The sequence below is a fragment of the Lepisma saccharinum genome, chromosome 14 (assembly GCF_977018435.1).
Source record: "Lepisma saccharinum chromosome 14, izLepSacc3.1, whole genome shotgun sequence".
Lineage (NCBI taxonomy): Eukaryota > Metazoa > Arthropoda > Insecta > Zygentoma > Lepismatidae > Lepisma > Lepisma saccharinum.
The window spans coordinates 54210253-54229528 of record NC_139242.1 but is presented as its reverse complement, the minus strand read 5'-3'; the positions used below and the strand labels follow the sequence as shown (position 1 = coordinate 54229528).

General features: G+C 37.6%; 1 protein-coding gene across 1 annotated transcript in view; it reads right to left on the bottom strand.

Annotated features, from left to right (window-relative positions):
• LOC145998893 (FK506-binding protein 15-like) overlaps window positions 1-19276 on the bottom strand; it is a 49621-nt gene that overhangs the window by 11311 nt on the left and 19034 nt on the right. Inside the window, exons 9-14 of the mRNA XM_083135620.1 lie at window positions 17947-18165; window positions 13795-14058; window positions 11621-11844; window positions 7773-7926; window positions 3952-4069; window positions 51-145 (exon numbers count right to left, since the gene is read on the bottom strand). Coding sequence (XP_082991746.1) covers window positions 51-145; window positions 3952-4069; window positions 7773-7926; window positions 11621-11844; window positions 13795-14058; window positions 17947-18165 — 1074 coding nt within the window. The remainder of the gene's footprint in view (window positions 1-50; window positions 146-3951; window positions 4070-7772; window positions 7927-11620; window positions 11845-13794; window positions 14059-17946; window positions 18166-19276) is intronic.

The following is a 19276-nucleotide window of genomic DNA, read 5'->3' as shown; positions in this document are numbered from 1 at the left end:
ATGTTACAAGATTAAACACACTACTTTAAAAACTACAACAATGAACTCACTTCTAATAGCTCTTCAATCCTTGTAGAAAGTGTTTCTTTCTGATGTTCCACTTGCTTCACCAGCATCTCTAGGTGTTCAATCTTTGTACAATGTTCTGTAATATAAATAAAAATTACTTTATGAGCTGTAGAAACAAATATAACACAATTTGAGGATTGGCTCCAAAAAATACCATACACATGACACAAAATATTGAGAATTTCTGAGTGCTGTGAAAACTTCATTATTTACATAAAAACTTCTAAAAACTTCCAGATGTGTGAAAAAATATTATGTCCAAGCTGATGCTGATACCAGCTTTTCAAAATATTAGTTTGAATTGTATTACAGATACGGTCCGATACTTTTCCCAGATTTTGTTAATTTGCAAAGAGTACAGGCAAAGAGCTTATAATGCATGGAGGAAAGGTAAAATACAGAGGCTGAAACGCTTCCATATAAACGCTTTGAAGTGTCCACCACCAGTTGTGTTCGATGTGACAAACAGCACTCTTGACGATTGTCCGACAGCGCAGTTTCCACTGGAGAAGACCTCGTGGCAGGTGTACAAGGGGTATATTATTCCACTCTTGTTGGGCCGCTTTCCAGAGGCCAGAAATCGTGCGTACCTTACGAGAAGAAAGGTGGTATTTCAGAAGCCCAAATGCACAGTAGTCCATGGAATTGGCATCGGGACTCTTCACGGGAATGTCGGAGAAGGGAATTGCACAAATCCTGGTACTAGCTTCCATCCGTCTGTAGAATGCCAGTGATGATTTGGCTGTGTGACTCAATGCCTTGTCCTGATGCAGCTCCACACGGTTGGTATCTGCACCATACATTGTGGGGATTCCATTGTTGTAAATATCAGTCAAAACATGTTCCTGATAATAAGCAGCACTGATTTTCACATTGTTGGCAACATGATGTAGCTTCAATTTTCCCCTGTAACAAAAGTCAGCCATAACCATGAAACCACGTGGATAACTTTCGGAGCACTGACGAACGAAATTGCTTCATCCTTTTACATCGACACATCTGTACGTAATTGCTTGAACCTTTCCACAATTGGTCAGATATATCCAAGGCTCGTCTATGGTGACTACAAACTTCCACCGATCTCCAGCCAGGTGGTGCTCATACAGCTTTCTGCAGTTGGTTTTCTGTTTCATGACATGGCTGGCTTTCAGTGTATGAACATTTGCCTTATGGACCACCGCCTTGAGACGTAACTTTTGGTGAATGGCACAGGGGATGGTTTGTGGGGATACACGGAACTGGCTGGCCATAGCAAGCTGTGACGGTGGATTCTCTGAAGCTGTCAATGGCTTAATGCCGTGCAACACCGGTGGTGTCAGCTTCACTGGGATCCGTTTCGGATGTGGCTTCGTCAATGAAACACATTCCAGGGATGATCACGCTGCATATCGTCGCACTATGGCATTCACAGTGGAATGTCCAACAGCAACTCCGTGTTCGTGGCACTGTTAAACTATGATGGAACAACTTAAATGTGCATCGGAAAGTGCGATTCACTTTTGGTGCCATTACACTTCGACCAATACGACTACTTTCTAGTTGACACAACACATACTACTGCCTCAGTGGTGAAACTATCAAACTATCACATGTCTGTGTTGTGCCTGCTCTGCACTGTGCCCTTGCAATCTCGTCTATATGGCAGCGAATCAGCCTCTGTATATAAAGAGGGAAACATAAAATCGACGAATGTAAAATCAAGGTTCCACTATAAAATTTATTAACAAATGTTCAAGTAATAGTATTGGAATCAGTAAGACTATAGGCATTAGTAAAGGCTCAGACCTATTACATACAGTGAAAACCAGATTTTACATTCCCCGGTTTTATATTTCCCTGCATTATACATTCAATTGTGATGGCCCCCACATAGCAAAACATTATAAAATTTTCTCCGGTTTTACATTTTCCCACATTTTAAGTTTTTTGGATTTGGTCCCCTAAAAAACATAAAATTGAGGCTCCACTGTATATGCATCCATGCATAAATATGGAAGGATACTGTAAACATTTACGACACAAAAATGAAAATTTTGGGCAAACTTCTGTTGTCCACTGAAAATGTAGCTACACAGTGAAATATAGATATTGTGATTTTGTGTGGTAATTGTTTACTGTTTCTAATTTTATTTATCTGACCTTCTGACTCCTTTCCTTCCTTTTATCATATATGTAAGTATGTATGCCTAAATCATATTTATTTCCTTGTTCTTTTAGTACTGTGAATTACAAGCAAATAGAAACTTTCTGCAACTGGGGCAATGCCATTTGAAAGTAAATAAATTTTACCTTTTCTCCACATTATACATTCAATCCTTATGGTACCAATGGAGCAAATGTTTTCCCGAATTTTACAGTTTCCTGCATTTTAAGTTTTTCATCGTGGTCCCTTGAAAAATGTAAAACTGAATTTCCATTATACACTTCTTTAATACAGCTGTACAAATTGCCTAAACAGAATTCAAAGAATGTAATATGCAGAACAAAAGATGATAACACTAATATCCTCAATCCCATAAAAAATAGCATTCACGATTACTAAAGACTTGGTGATGTTTCCATAGGTGATAAGATGTTGCTTATGATCTATAATATAGTGTATATCAAAACTTCAAAAGAGAGTGTTTGCACAATATTTTGAGGTTTCACTACAGTAGAACATTTGAAGTTTGATGGACGTAATTCTACAATGCAATCCTGCCATTTCTGAGAAACCAGACAGTTAAAATCAAGATGGTACTTTGCAAATGCAGTGTTCACTTCTTGTGTAGTTTGATATGAATAACTTATTTTAACATACGAGGCAAGGCGTGACTGGAAAGAAAGGTTACAACGGCTAGTATTCATTCAAAAAAACACGTCCACTACAGATTATTTAGTGTTACATGAGTTATTTTTTCACATAATTTCTGGCATTGTCCAAACACTTGTTAAGTCTAGGTACTAGTTTCTGTATTCCAGAGTCATAGAATTCTGCCGCCTGTTGCTGGAACCACATTTCAACTTCGTTCTTGATCTCTTCATCGTCCTGGAAGTGTTGACCTGCAAGATGTTTCTTAAGGTATCCAGCGGGCACACAATTTCCTGTACCCTAATGTTAGTCACAGCTACATGAAATGTTGTCTTAGACAATTCCGGAATTATTTCGTGCAAATGTCTTACAGTGAGATGCAGATTTGCATGAATTGTTTCCTCAATGTGATGCAGAAGTTCATCGGTGATCACAGACAGCCTAGCGCTCTTCTGTTTGTCATGAACGTTGGTCCTGCCTGCAGCGAATTCACGACACCACTTCATTACATGTTGGTGACTCATAACGTTTCCATAAACCGAAACAATGGCTTTGTGGATATTCGCTGGGCACTTGCCTTTGGCATGAAGAAAACGTATGATGAAGCGCACTTTGCATTTGGCAGGATTCTGAACCGGCGCAGCCATTGTCAGCACATATTACTCGAACTAGACTCCAGGTAACACTGACGAAAGCGGAAGGATGAAGGGTAAAGGCAGCGTTGCCAACGTACGCACTAACGCCTTTCAGCCTATACGGGCTGTAACCTTTCTTTCCGGATAAGCCTCGTATTTATCCTCACATGGCATGTAGTCTGTCTCAGGAGTCTGTGGAGCAAGCAAACACAAATAGTGATTCAGAGGGCTCCTGAGAGAGAAAGGGATTGCATGGAGGAGACAATGTGGCTGCAGCTATCAGCCATTTGAAACAGTGAGCACTGCTTTGGTTCACCACCTCGCTTTCTCTCCTTCTCTACTGATGTGTGGCATTGCTCCCCCTACTCCTGGAATGTAATAGAAAGTTTTAGAAAAAAATGTTTGGACTTGAAGATGGGAGTATGATTCTCTCCATAAACAAGGTAAAAAACATACCTTTTTCAAGTTCATTCTTGGAGCTCAAATCTTTCTCTAAATTTCTAATTGACATCTGGAATGACTCGATAGATGTATTTAATTCTGCTTCTTTCTTTTGGAATTCATTTACCTGCATCTGTAAAAAAATTCAAAGATAGGTATGTTTGCATTTAAATTATATGGATTTGAGATGTGTCTACTAAATGTGAGTTACCTAAATAGAATACATACCTGTATGAGATGTCTAACATATCGACTGATTGCAGATTAATTTTATCCCTGTAACATGTTCAAACACGTCTCACATGTTTGTTTACCAATGGTTTAGGATAAAATAAATTTAAGTGCAACTATGGTAACATAGATAGCAAGTTGCCAAAACAGTCAGGCAAAACAGTTCTCAATAGCCAATAGGTTGTCAAATCATACCAAGCATTTATCAGATCAAAGAGTTGTACAACAGCAGTTTAAGGTTGATATCAAGAGTATGCATTAGACATCACAAATATCGGTGTATAAACCAAAATTTTACAAAATCACACCCCCCCCCCCCCGAAATTACATTATCATGTATTTTGAGTTTGTTATTTTTAGTTTGGTCCCCTGAAAAACATAAAATCAAGGTTCCGCTGTATTTGGTAATGTTTTGTTATTGCTATAAGAGAGACGTTTGTTGGAATTCACAAACTTCATCTTCTTCGTGCATATTGCATATTATCGCCTCTATACATATAACAGGTGGGCTGAAAAGTTCGTAGGCTAACATAGTAAAAAATATTTTTTTGACAAAATTCGATTTTATTATTCAATATTGTTGCCTTTGAGGGCGATACAACGATTATAGCGGTCATACAATTTTTGGATGCCATTTTTATAGTACGATTTCTCTTTAGCCTCAAAATAGGCCTCCGTTTCGGCGATTACCTCTTCATCAGTGATAAATTTCTTTCCAGCGAGCATTCTTTTAGTCACTGGGGGCCAGATCTGGAGAATATGGTGGATGGGGAAGCAATTCGTAGTCTAATTCATATAATTTTGCCATCGTTTTCATTGATTTGTGACACGGTGCATTGTCTTGACGTTGTTGCTTTTGATCGATTGTGAGCACGCGCGGCACCCATTTTGCACACAGCTTTCGCATGTTCAAATATTCATGCACAATATGTCCAACACGTTCCTTTGATATTTTTAATGTCTCAGCTATCTCGATCAACTTCACTTTACGATCATTTAAAATTATTTTGTGGACTTTTTTTATGTTTTCGTCGGTAACAGCCTCTTTGGGGCGTCCACTGCGTGCATCGTCTTCGATGCTCATTTCGCCTCGTTTAAATTTAGCAAACCACTTCTCAACGGTTGATTTTCCTGGTGCAGAGTCCGAATAATGTTTATCAAGCCAAGCCTTGGCTTCAACAGTATTTTTTTCGCCAAAAAGCAATGCTTTATTAACACACGAAATTATTTTTTATCCATTTTTTCACAATAACAAAAGCTGCTTCACTCACAATGCTATATCTCACGAACTAATTATCCGGCAGCTGTGAAATTTATACACATATCTTTTTAAAGTTAGTTCTAAGTAAAAATCACATTAATTTAATTCTAGTAACGCCATCTATGAGTCAGCCTATGAACTTTTCAGCCCAACTGGTATGTAAAAGTTCGCATTAAGGCACATATATGGGATGAAGTGGAGGTAGGATCCCATACATTCTCAATCTCAGATATTTTTTGGAGGTGATGTTAGCAGCACCATGCGCTAGCAGCTTTTACTCCTCCCCTCATTGATTTGAGGCTGTGTGAACACCAGCACTGCTTTATGCAGAGACAAGGCATGGAAAATTCCAGTCTTAGATCACCCAGCCTGGGAATCAAACCTGGGTCTCCCATATCACAGTCAGACATCCTACCAACTAGACCACCTCTACATATTCAACTTCACTTACTTATTTTAAGAAATCAGTTACTGATTAAGTTCAACAAAGAAAGAACCTTTTGACATGAGACCACAAAGTATACAGGAAATTATAATCTCAATTTAATACCTGAGCTACTTTGATTTTACTGCTTTCCCTCTCTTTCTATTATGGCTAGTTTATGATGCTTTCAGGCCTGTAGCCAGAATTTTATTTCGGGTGGTGGGGCTCATCTCTTATCAGCATAGGCGTCGCCAGAAATATTTGAAGGGGAGTCAGTCCATAGATAAAACTTGATTAGTACAAATAATAATGACAATAATCATTATTGTAATTTTACAATAATAACTAGAGGCATGCATATTTCGTTTTTGACGAAAACACGAAATGTGAAATAACGCATTGTAATGTTAATTTTTCATGTTTCCGAAAGGTGTGAGGTGCATTTTCCTACCCTGTTTTGTCACGGTGCAAAACTTTTATATACAGACGCAAAAACTTTCTGAAGTATCCTGTAAGTTATGCAATTCACAGAAAATTAATTAATTCTGTTGCAAGCATTTGAGATGCAAAAATGGTCCCCTTTATACAGGAATAAACTTAATATTCTGGTAATGATTTAATGTGCTATTAGAAGGGATATGTTCATTTTGTGTAACTGTGCAGTTTTTAAAACAAATTTGGAATTATATTCACATTTATAAAACCAAAATGTCATTTTATATGCTGCTTTTTCACCGCTATAACAGCGAAATTTCATTTTATTTATTGCTTTTGAACCCAAAATTGACTCTCTTTGTACTGAAATTTTACTTTTTTTATTTACCACAGATATGTGCCTCTAATAATAACTATTATAAGTAGAGGCACATATTTTTGGTAAATAAAAAAGCAACATTTTGGTATAAAAACTGAGTCAATTTCGAGTTCAAAAGTGGTAAATAAATGAAATCTCGCTGTTATAGCGGTGAAAAAGCGGCATACAAAATGACATTTTCGTTATAAAAATGTGAATATAATCCTAAATTTCATTTAAAAACTGCACAATTACACAAAATGAACATCCCCTTCTAACAGTACATTAAAGCATTACCAGAATATTAAGTTTATTTCTGTATAAAGGGGTCCATATTTGCTTCTCAAATATTTACAGCAGACTTAATCAATTTTTCGTGAATTGCACAACTCACAGGATACTTCAGACTTCAGAAAGTTTTGCGTCGGTATATAAAAGGTAAATTTCGTATTTAAGAGTCTATTTCGCATTTTGCAGTTCATTTCGCATCATTTCATGACAAAACAGGGTAGGAAAATGCACCTCACACTTTTCAGAAACATGAGAAATTAACATTACAATGTGTTATTTCACATTTCGTGTTTTCTTCAAAAACGAAATATGCATGCCTCTATACCAATTTCAATCGAAATTTATTGTTATTATTACATAATTGGAGAGACTTTGCTACTCGATCCACCGTATCAGTGAATATCCGACACAATTGCTGTCCATTATTTTTCTTATATTTTGCACAGTTGGTGTACTGAAAATCACAGTTATTGTATTTTGTTATTGACTTTTACACAATCGTTAAAAAAAAGAGGCTTTAACAGTTAGTGGTAAATTTTACTCAAAGTTTATATTCTGTGACCTCTCACAAAGAAAACTATAAGTTTTGGAAGCTGTGGATTCATATAATAATAACAATATATAACCTGCTTCCTCTATTATATACACTAAAAAACTCTTCTACCCAGGGTTTGAATCTGGAGCCTCTGGCTATGTAACATCTTACACTGACCACTCTTCCATTGAAGCTATTTATTTATTATTTTCAAACCCAGTTGGATGCATTCTGATCAGACTTCATAAAGATAAAAATTGTCAAGAAAGTAAAAAGATAAGACTACCACCAATATGCTTACCTGTAACTCACTGATGCTGGACATGGCTTCACCTAGTTCATTATTTAATTTCACTTTTTCCCGTTCAAGAGATACTAACTTGTCACTGTTTGCAGCATTTGTCTGCAGAGTTTCACTTCTTTGCTCTAACATATTTGTGCTTCGTTCAATGTACCTGCAATATAAATCAATATTTCTCTTCAATTATTTGTTACACCTACTATTTAATGGATTACAGAACAAAGAAGAAGGCTGGGTTGGTAGCTCAGTGGTTTGAGATATGGCAGAGACCCAGGTTCGAGTCCTGCTCGAGCCTGCATTTTTCGCTGGAACTTTCTACTTAGTACATCTCCTGTGTGTGCCTAATCTACAATAATGAAGATATCTACGCTGGGAGGAACCAGGTAACGTCGAAGTCATGCCAGTCTTCACCGTGCATACATACCTCTCTGCAAGCCCGTTGCTAGAACTGTGGTACGGCGGTATTGTGATGTGTTCAATCCCGATCTGTTGGCAAAAGAAAGGGAACTTGAGGCTGATAATAAATGCCAGATCGTTATACGAAACTATTGTTTCTGGAATTCCGAGAGACGAGCATGACTGAAGAATCCAGTGTATGGTCTCCGGTGTATCTAAGGATGATACTGGTCTGACATCTACCCAGCAACTATAAGCATCCACAAATAATAGGAACTTCCTCCCAGCCAAGAAGAAATGGTCTATGTGGAGTTTTTGTCTTACAAATCTAGCTTCCGGCCACCTATTATCAGGACCTTTCTTGATCCTACAACGTGTGGATTGGCATGTTTCACAGGTCTGGATACAATGTTGTATATCCCTTGTCAGTCATCCTGGGCCACCATGCTTGTGATGGTAAGGTCTCCATCATCATCCTTTCCCCAGGGTGGTTCGAATAGAAGAGTTCCACAACCTTCGAGCGAAGCGACTGTGAGATGACTAACCTCCCCATCCACCACAGCATACTGGTAATGTGCTAATTGCTCACAATCGAATATCAACTAAAGGTTAAAATATTAAAAATCAGTAACTTACGTATGTGAGCATGAGATTTGTCGAACTACGTTTCGAAGGTTATACTACCTCCTTCTTCAGGTTGAAGCAATGTTTTTAGACACCTGACATGGTGCCTCGTCGAGAAAGTGTTGGTTGAGGATTTAGGTCAAAAGGTAAAGGAAAAGACACTTTCTAAAAAGATGATGTAAAATACACAAACTAAAACTTTGAACGTTCGTTTGTTTTTATAGAGTATTGCACAGTTTTAGTATGTGTATTTTACATCATTTTTTTAGAAAGTGTCTTTTCCTATACCTTTTGACCTAAATCCTCAACCAACACTTTCTCTACGAGGCACCATGTCAGGTGTCTAAAAACATTGCTTCAACCTGAAGGAGGAGGTATTATAACCTTCGAAACGTAGTTCGACAAATCTCATGCTCACACACGTAAGTTACTGATTTTTAATCTTTTAACCTTTAGTTGATATCCACCACAGACATCCTGCCTCTAGCAAGAGAAGGTTTCGCCTTTCGTAGTAAGGGTAAATATTGGAATCCCTCATCCGTTGATTAAACCTTTTCAGCCAACCCCTTTTAACATATATTGCAACTTCGGTTAACACTGGATCAGCATTGGTGTGATCAGCGATCATCTGTAGAAAAATCGGTGCTTTGGTGCCTGGTTTGCTGTGGTTGCCCCTAGGCTTCAAGAAAGGAGGAGCTTCTGTCCTCTCAGCATCTCTAGTATGATCACCAGTATGAGCCATTACAGCAATGTATCAGTAAATTGTCAATAATTGTGCCTGTCCAATCTACAAATAGTCTGTAATTTAATGTAAAATTCTCTGCCATTTTGTTATTTTTTATAAAAATAAAGATATAATTCTTATATCCTGGTTTTGCAAAATAAATGTCTAAATATGCAGTGTCTTTTTCCTAAAGCTAAATCTATTTTTGTCATTTGGTTACGCACAGTTAGATTCCGCATGAGGGATTTGCCATTTAAAATCGGATTGGTAAAATATCTGTTACTGGTATATTCTAGTTTGATACTTTGTTGCAATTGACAAAAATTACATAATGGCCCATCCCTAATTTAAAACATGTTCAAAACATTTGATGAGAGTAACATTATTACTGAAATCAATAGGAAATTAAATTTTTTTACATAAGAATATAAGCTAAGGGATGAAAAGGGAAACATTGTAAAAGAGGATGAAGATTATTGATTGATTTGTTGATTTAAGTGCACAGTAAGGCTAATCGGGACTGGACCTACAGTTTAAAGTGGGATCCAAACCACCTGTGCCTCAAAGCCGAGACCCCTTGATTACAAGGCGACGACGCTACCACTGCATCATCGGGGAGGCCCCAAAAGGATGAAGAAATAAGGAGAATGTGGAGAAATCATTTTGCGAAATTGCAGAACGTGAAAACAGGAAATGAACATGAAGTGGTGAAGGAAAAAGAAAACAGGAGGGAAAAAATTAATCTCACATGGGAAGAAATGGAGGTAGCACTGAAGAGAATGGAGAGAGGTAGAGCAACCAGAATAGATTAAGTGTCAGTGGAAATGATACTAGGAGCAGGACTGATTGGTGTAGAGTGGCTGTAGAGTGATGGAAATAGTGTGGCCAGAGAGAAATGCCAAGAGATTGGACAAAGGGACTAATAGTCCCCATATTCAAGAAGGGGGCTGGAAAGGAATGTAAAAACTATAGAGGAATAACACTAATGTGCACTCAGCAAAGGTTTATGAGAACACATTAGAGAAAACAATCAGGGAAGTAACAGAGCTGAACATGAGAGAGGAACAGTATGGACTTGGAAGAGGCAGATCAACAGTAGATCTGATATTCATCATAAAGCAATTACAGGAAAGGCACTACGAGTACGAAATGATTTTATTATTGCATTCCTAGATATAGAAAAAGCATACGATACAATGGACAGAACAAAGATTTGGAAGGCTCCAAGAGAGAAAGGAGTCGAGGAAGAGAGAGTGTGTAGACTGCAGAGCACAAACAAGGCCAACCCGAGCTGTATGAAGACACCAGTGGGAAGAATGGAGTGGTTCAGTAGAAGTAATGGACTAAAACAGGAAAGTACTCCTTCCCCACTGCTCACAAGGAAGAGTTGAGGGTAGTGGAGAGTTTCAAATATCTAAGAAGCATAATTGAGAGAAGTGGAAGAATAGATGAGGAGATAAACAGAAGAGGACAAATGAGTGGTGGACTAGATCAAAGCTTTCGAAGATTAATATGGAACACGGATGTACCTATGAAATGCAAGAAGGTAACATACAACACATACTATGTGCCAATAATTATGTATGGAGCAGAGACTTGGACAATGACAGAGAGAGACAAAAGAAAGATGCAGGCAGTGGAGATGAAATTTTAAGGAGTATATTGGGGAAGACTAGATGGGATAGAATAAGGAATGCGGGGTAGTGAAGCCTCAGGACAGAATAGTAAGAGCTTACAATGCACAACGAGTGGGAGTAAGGCCAAATGGGAGACCAAGAAGTCAGTGGAAAGAGCAGATAGTGGAGAGTGTTAGGATATGAAGACAAGATTGGAACACCGTGGAAAGAGAAGAGTGGTGCAAGACCAGAAGAAAATGGAGAGGCTTGACTTCTATGCCGACCCAGCCAGAGGCAGGAAAAGACAAAGATGATGATAACATAACATAGAAGGACGATTATTTTTAAACTTACAAGTGAATGCCTTAGGCACACAGTACTGTGACATTCACATCTGCTCTGAAACAAAAGTGGCTTTGCACCTCAATGTAAGAAACAAATTATTACACCCTGAAACATAATGCACTCAGAAACTTCCTAATACTCACTTCTGACTCTGATTAAGCAACTCGTACATCTTCTCATTCTGAGCACTAAGCTTTTCGGTTTTCTCTTTTAGTTCTTCCTTCAGGCTCTCGTTCTCAGTTACTAGTTTCTGGATGCTAAACACAATCTCCGATGGCTCCAAACCTCGCACTGGACTAGATGCATGAAAGCCAGATGAATACAGTTGAGCAGGATTTTGGTGGTGGTTCATCAACACGTGATCCATCTGAAATGTTGAATGAGCACAGGTCATTAACGTAGTAACTCTTCCAAAACAACTGCAACTTCTGCATGACAGTAATCCACATGAAATCATTAATAATAGGTTGGATTCACATTTTGGGGTATGAAAGATGCGGTATAATAAATACACAGAAGCAAAATACTAGCATTTTCTGTGCAACTTACTTACAAAGGTTCTACAGTGGAACCCCGTTTTTACGTTCACAGATTTTACATTCTCCCAAATTATATATTCAATCATGGTTGTCCCAACATAGCAAAAAGTTATAAAATTTTCCTCGATTTTAAATTTTCAAGAATTTAAATTTTTTTCAGCTTGGTGTTTGATTTTATTGGTGTATATGCAAAAATGTATAAAATTATTGCCTGTTCAATCTGGCTGAGAAATTGATCTTTCGATGGGGCAGCCATGTTCATTTGCAACTGCCGGTTACTTTACTGACTTCTGGAAAAAGCACGGATCAAGTTAACAGCCACTGAACTTCTAGTTTAAGAGCTAACTGCCCATGGAAAATAACTAAAAAATTGTAGTAACCTCTTGGTTATTTACCAACTTGGACTTCAATCAGACAACCAGCCCTTAATATATTAGTATTCCAACCAGAGTTTTACTCATAAGTTCAAATATGAGAAGCCAGCCCCTATGGCAGAGTGGTTAGTACATCATGCTACAACGCCAGGGGTCCTAGGATCGAATCTCAGCCTGGGCATGGATGTATGCGAGTGTCCATTCATCAATTTCATCATATCATCACTCATCCCCATCTTCGCAAATTAGCCAAAAGTGGCACAAAAAGCAAAGTAAAATAAAGCAAATCAATCAATCAAATGAGATATCAGAATAATAAAACAGATGTCATTTATTCATAAAAACCAACTGTTTGCATATAATACTGGTGGAAAAAAATGCATAATTTCCAGATTTTATACACACTGTAAAAGTGCTGAACACTGTAACCTGTGAGATACTAAGGTGCTGGAAAAAAAAACTTTGATCAGCATTAGCAAAGGAAGTTGATGATATTCCACTGGTTGATTGATTGATTTAGTTTATTTTCCTTCGCGTTTTGTGCCTCTTGGCTAATTTGCGAAGATGGGGATGAGTGATGAAATGATGAAATTGATGAATGGACATTCACAAACAACCAAGCCCGACCGGGATTCGAACCCGGGACCCTTGGCGTCTCAGCACGATGTGCTAACCACTCGGCCACAGGGTCGGGCACATTCCACTGGAAAGTATATTTCCAGTAGGGATACAATTGATATCGAGGCCCTACTTGGGAAATTTTACAATTTTCTACTTCTCTAATATAACAGAACAATAAGGATCAAAGAAAACAAATACAAATTTTCATTTTGAAGCAACTGATCCTCTCAGTACACCACCATTTCTCAGTCAAAATCTGCAAAGCAAAGCAGACTCTAAGTGGTGAGAGGACCATTAATTAAGGTTGTATGTCTCAGAAATTTATACACACCTATGGCAACTCCTCTATAAACTAAATTTTCACTGGTGAATCTGTGATCACTGCAAAGTGCATAGTCATGTCACTGCTCTAACTGGCTTCATAGAGCAGTGTGTGCTACTTCCTTTTAAGGTCTCTCAACATCAGAAAAATCTAGGTCCTCACCAGGAGTGTTAAACCTAACCATTAAGCTACATATACAAAATTAGTGCACAGGACCTTTTATGCCGTAAAAACCTTTCAGGATGGGAGGTTTTAAATTTAAAGCATGTGTTTTTAAAAAATTCTAAGAAAATAAAATCACGAAATTAATTAAATTGACAAAGACTACTTGAAAATTTTTACCGGATCAGTTTTAGATTTACTTTATACACTTCTAAAATATTTCCAATGAACGTCTGCAGTATCATCCATGCTTTAGATCAGGACAAAAGAACATGGGCACACTACACTATGGAACCTACCTTAGTTGAAATCTGATCAACCTTGTCTATCACTTTGTTCACAGCCATCCTGACCTCACTGTTGTGCGTTCTGCTTTCCGAAAAGAACACAGGAAGCATGTCGACTTGCTGAGGTACAGTGGAAATCGGCAGGGTTTGAGCATTCATTGAATGGATAGCTAATGGCTGATTTGTCAATGTATATGCAGGCTGAACAGGATACGAAGGAATGTATTCGCTTTCAGGGCGATGAACTTGCTTCATGCCTACCGAGGAACTATTTTGCTGCAAAAAATAGAAAACAATAAAATATTATCCATGAGCCATCATGCATTACATATTTTGCGTTAAAAGGTATTTTGTGAGATATACAAATTACACATAATTCATCTTTTGTGATTCTTAAACATAAATTCAGGCTGAGTCGTTACCGATATCAACGGCTGACACCAGTGCTATCAATATTGGAAAATATTAGTTGTCAATTAATCACTGAAATTGGGTGATCTCTCCGTGATCTCTCCCGAGTCCATACATTTCAAAGGGTTCATAAAAATGCTACATGGTATTTTTGCAGTGTCTAAATAATCTAGAAATTATGCAAGATGCAAGTTGCAAGTTTTGCAACAACACTATGAGTAGAAATGGATTATATGATTAAATGATTATTTCATGTGAAATTATGAAAATTTTAAAACAAAACTCTGGTAGATTGATATGGTATAGTCCTAATAAAACTAATATAATTAAATACTCTAAACTGCTTTAAATTTTTACAACTTTCAACTACTGGTATTGGTGGGAATTGATGAATCATATTGGTATCAACCCTATATTTATATTTGATATTAGAAAAGTGTGATTACCGGTGTTGGGGGAATGTAGGTTTAAATGGACACACCCGCTTGTAAACTAGCATGGCCTTGGGAACATCATTCATACAGAAAGCTGTTGAAGGCCTGTGCAACCACATAAAAAGTAAAAAAAAAGCAAAGGTACTCCCCTGTGCTATGCACCATGCCATGAAGGCATATAGGGACGGGGGGGGGGGGGAGTTGAGTTAGGACCCCACTTTATTTATCACGGCCAAAGATGGGGATGATGTGATCAGCAGCACACCCCTGGCTGCTTTTATCCCCCAGGCACATACATAAAAAAAATACAAATATTCTATTTAACCCATTAACTGTGGCACAGCTATATATAGTCTCTAAAATTGGGCCCTTTTCTTGCAAAGCATCTATATATAGATGGTATTTCAAAATTGCGGTTCTTGTATTGCGGGAAGTCATTTTTATAGACACCGCTTTTTTTGTGCTATTATTAGTCTATGTGAGCTACTGGTCATCAAAAAATCCATTGTTGATGCTTTGTCAGTTCCTGAAAAAATATATATATATATTTTGCAATATGGAATTAAGAGCCACGGTGGTTTAGTTGGTAGGGTGTCTTGACTACAATGCAGGAGACCTGAATTCGATTCCTGGGGTGGATGTTCTGAGGTCAGAATTTTACCAGCCTAGTCCCTACATAAAGTGGCTCTGGGGCTCACCCAGCCTCAAATCAATGTGTACTTGGGGGCAACCCTGAAGGGTAAAGGCACATCACCTCCAAAATGGCCGAGATCGGGAATATGTAGTGGGGGTGTGGGGCTCTAGCCACACATTCCCTAAATATGCCTTCAAGGCATGGTGCTCCATGCAGGGGGAACCTTACTTTTGATCTTACCTAATATGGAATGTTTATTTGCAGAGTCTATATATAGATTGTTTGCCTTAGCTTCATTTTGTGGCATTTTTTTTATAGTTAGTTCTGCATTATTTACGATGATACGAATTTGCGGTTGCATCTATATATAGATGATTTTTTTTTGGTCATACTTCCCTTTAACATCGCTACAGGGAAGGGGTTAAGGGTCACAATTTCCCCATGCAAGTCTTACAGGTTAATTCTTGTGCTATATAATGTTGAACAAGATTCAATGTCACTTCCATTGGAATTCACACCCAAAATCTGACCTTGGGTGTTTCATCCTTGCACAATAAAGAAATATCGGATACTGGATTTCAATCACTATCAAGTGGATAATTGCATGTCCTTGTAGTGTATATTTTATTCTACGCTCAGAATGTTAGAAGAAAGGAGAGGTATATGCGTGTGTGCTAAATATTTTGCGTAAATTTGAGGAAAATGGTTGCAGGCATTTAAAATGATAAAAACTGTTTTGAGTGATGATTCCATGGGCAGCTATCAAGAAGCAGAAATGGAGATTCTGTTATTCACGTAAAATAATTTATTTGTGTAAACAGTGCATCACATTGCTGACAAGCTTAACCATGTGATGTGTCTTTGCACATCTTACATCACAATGGACAAGCATGCAAATTTCACCCCATTCAGATCTTTACTTAACACAGGATATCTGTTTTTCAGAAGTTCCGATAGTCACCCAACATGGTTCGCCATGATTTTGGATTGCCTCGAAAAACTGGTAAAATGAAAAAGATTTGACAATAACAATGTAAAGGCTATAAAGTCAATTGCAGTGATATGCCAAATTAATTTTAAAAAAGTTAGTATAAAAAAAATTGTTTCGGTCAATGAAAAGACCTGCTTGAATAAGTGCTTAGATTTTGGGGAGAATATTTTGAAGGGAATTAAAAGGTGGTACAGCAATAATAGTAAGGTTTCTTCTCTACATGGCCAGTCTTGGTACTTTTTGATTACATCCCATGTGCTCAGTTTCACCATTTTTCTCCACAAGTTCACCATGTATTTTATAAATAAGGTAAGGTAAAGGTAAAGTTCCCCATGGATATAGCTGCATGCCATGAAGGTGCATTTAGGGGATGTGGGGGGGTAGGGCCCAAACATTCTCGATCTCAAGTAAATTTGGAGGTGATGTCATCAGAACCATGCTCCAGCTGTCTTTACCCCCCCCCCCCCAGGTACCAATCGATTTGAGGCTGGGTGAGCCTCAGAGCTACATTTTCCGACCTTAGATAACCCACCTCTGGAATCGAACCTGGGTCTCCTGCATGGCAGTCAAACATCCTACCGACTACACCACTGTGACTCTCTCTCGTATTTTATAAATATACTACTCAATGTAAATTTAATGTTTGTTCATTTAAACCCTAGAGCCAAGTTTTAAATTCCTACAAGAACTTGAAATGAAACACCTTAACACTATTTCTTAGTTTGTATTTAAATTGCCCAGTTTATTACATTTTCTTGACATGTTTCAGTTAAAATCTGCTTTGGATTATTGTTTGTGGAAAAATGTTGATTGCCATACAAGCATCTCTGTTAAAATAACTATTCAGATGTGTCTTCTGCATTATGCTCATCAACACTACTAATCCAAAAAAGACATACATTTCATCACCTGTCACTCTTTCCCAATCCTTAACACACGATTGCAGTTTAGGAGTCCAGATCAGTAAAATTATAGGTAAATTTACCAACACAACAATATGGCTATATTGGCCAATAGTGGTCGATTACCAAATAATCTGCCTCATCCTCATTATACAGTGCATTTTAAAAGTCCTGCAGGATTCTAAAAATATATAACTTTCAAAGTAATAGATTTATTACAACGAAATATTGTTTGTTACACAGAGGAAACTTTAAAATTAATGTTTGATGTGGTTTGGCTCATCGCGAGATCTCCAGTTGGCCACCATTCACGTCCAAACACTCTTGCAATCTTTGTTTGAATCCGATAATTGTGTTCATCCGGAATGTTGTGAATCACATCACGTATATTGAATTTGAGGTCAAGATCTGTTGGTTTCTGTGAATACAACTGGGTCTTGACATGTTCCCACAGCCAGTAATAGCAAGGTGTAAGAACTGGTGACCATGCTGGCCAAGATGTGGGTCCTCTTTTTCCTGCATTAACGACATCTTGGAATCAAGTGATCCTGTGATTACCTGCACACATGTCATTCAGCAGCATGGGCAGAACAAAATTTAATTTGCCTCTTTGTAAAAAAACAATATTTTGTTTAAATAAACCTATTACTTTAAAGTTATAGCTTTTTTGAATCCTGCAGGACTTTTAAAACACACTGTATATTCTGATAAGCCAGCCACTAAAAGGAAACAATCTTAAATAATTTATATGTACCCTACATGCTGACAATTTCCATAATGGCAAGAACTCACTAGGAACTCCTGTCTCTGCCAAGGTTCTGATGGGTAAGCTGCCACTTTCTGCAATGCACCTGCAGAGGCTGATGGTTGACAAACCTTGTTAACAGTGGGATGTGGTGACGACTCTCTAGATTGTACCTGAGACACTGATGGAGGTTTGCTGGTACTTGATGATCCGGACACAGACGCATTGCTGATAGTTGGTGGAGAAGCTGTGCCAGAGACCTCCTCCTAGAAAACGATTTTGAGTTAGAGCTTGGAAGCTACAAACTTTACATGTTTTCCCCTCACTTAGCAAAATTAAATTTCGTGGCCTTTAAAATAATTTCCAAAACACTTTATAATTATTTACCTTTTAGTTACAGGAGTTAAACAGGGAGATATATTATCACCATATCTATTTATAATCTTATTAGATGAAGTAATAAAGGAATGCCATATAAAAATGAAACAATTTCATGTAGGATACTGGAATATGAAATCAATTAAACTAACAGAGCTCATATATGCTGATGATATTATACTAATAGCTAATACACAGGCTAGTTTACAATATAACCTAAATATTCTTAATGAAGAATTAAAGAAAAAGAATATGGAAATAAATACAGAGAAAACTAAAACAATGATAATTAGCAGAGAAAAGACAAACCATAAGATAAAACTGAATAACAAACCTTTAGAACAAGTGACAAATTTCAAGTATCTTGGAGTAATTATAAACAGTCAAGGAAAAGAAGAGGAAGAATTAAGGGATAGAATCATGAAGACAGGAAAGCTATATCAAATGATAAACAGAGGATTTATAGGCAAAAAAGAAATATCTACTCAAACAAAATTCACTGTATGTAAAACAATTTATATACCAACACTTACATATAGTAGTGAAAATTGGACAATGACTGGAAAACACCTGCAAAGTGTACAAACAATGGAAATGAGGTACCTTCGAAGAATAAGTGGGAAAACCAGGAATGATCGGATAAGGAATCAAACCATTCGGCAATCTTTAAATGCTCAGCCACTACAAGAAACAGTTGAACGTAATCAACTCAGATGGTTCGGTCATTTGAGCAGAATGAGAGAGACGAGACTGCCAAAGCAGATATGGGAAGCACGTCAACAAGGAACAAGACCAAAAGGAAGACCAAGAAAGACATGGAATATGAGTGTCAAAGAGATTTTGGAGAAACGAAGCATAAGATGGAAAGAGGCACAGGAAAAGGCATTGGACAGAAACGTCTGGAGAGCTCTCTGTAACCCCTCAACACCGGCAGGTAGAAGAGGACGCGACTAAGGGTAACGGTTAGTTTATGGTTATTACGAACATATAGACACAATT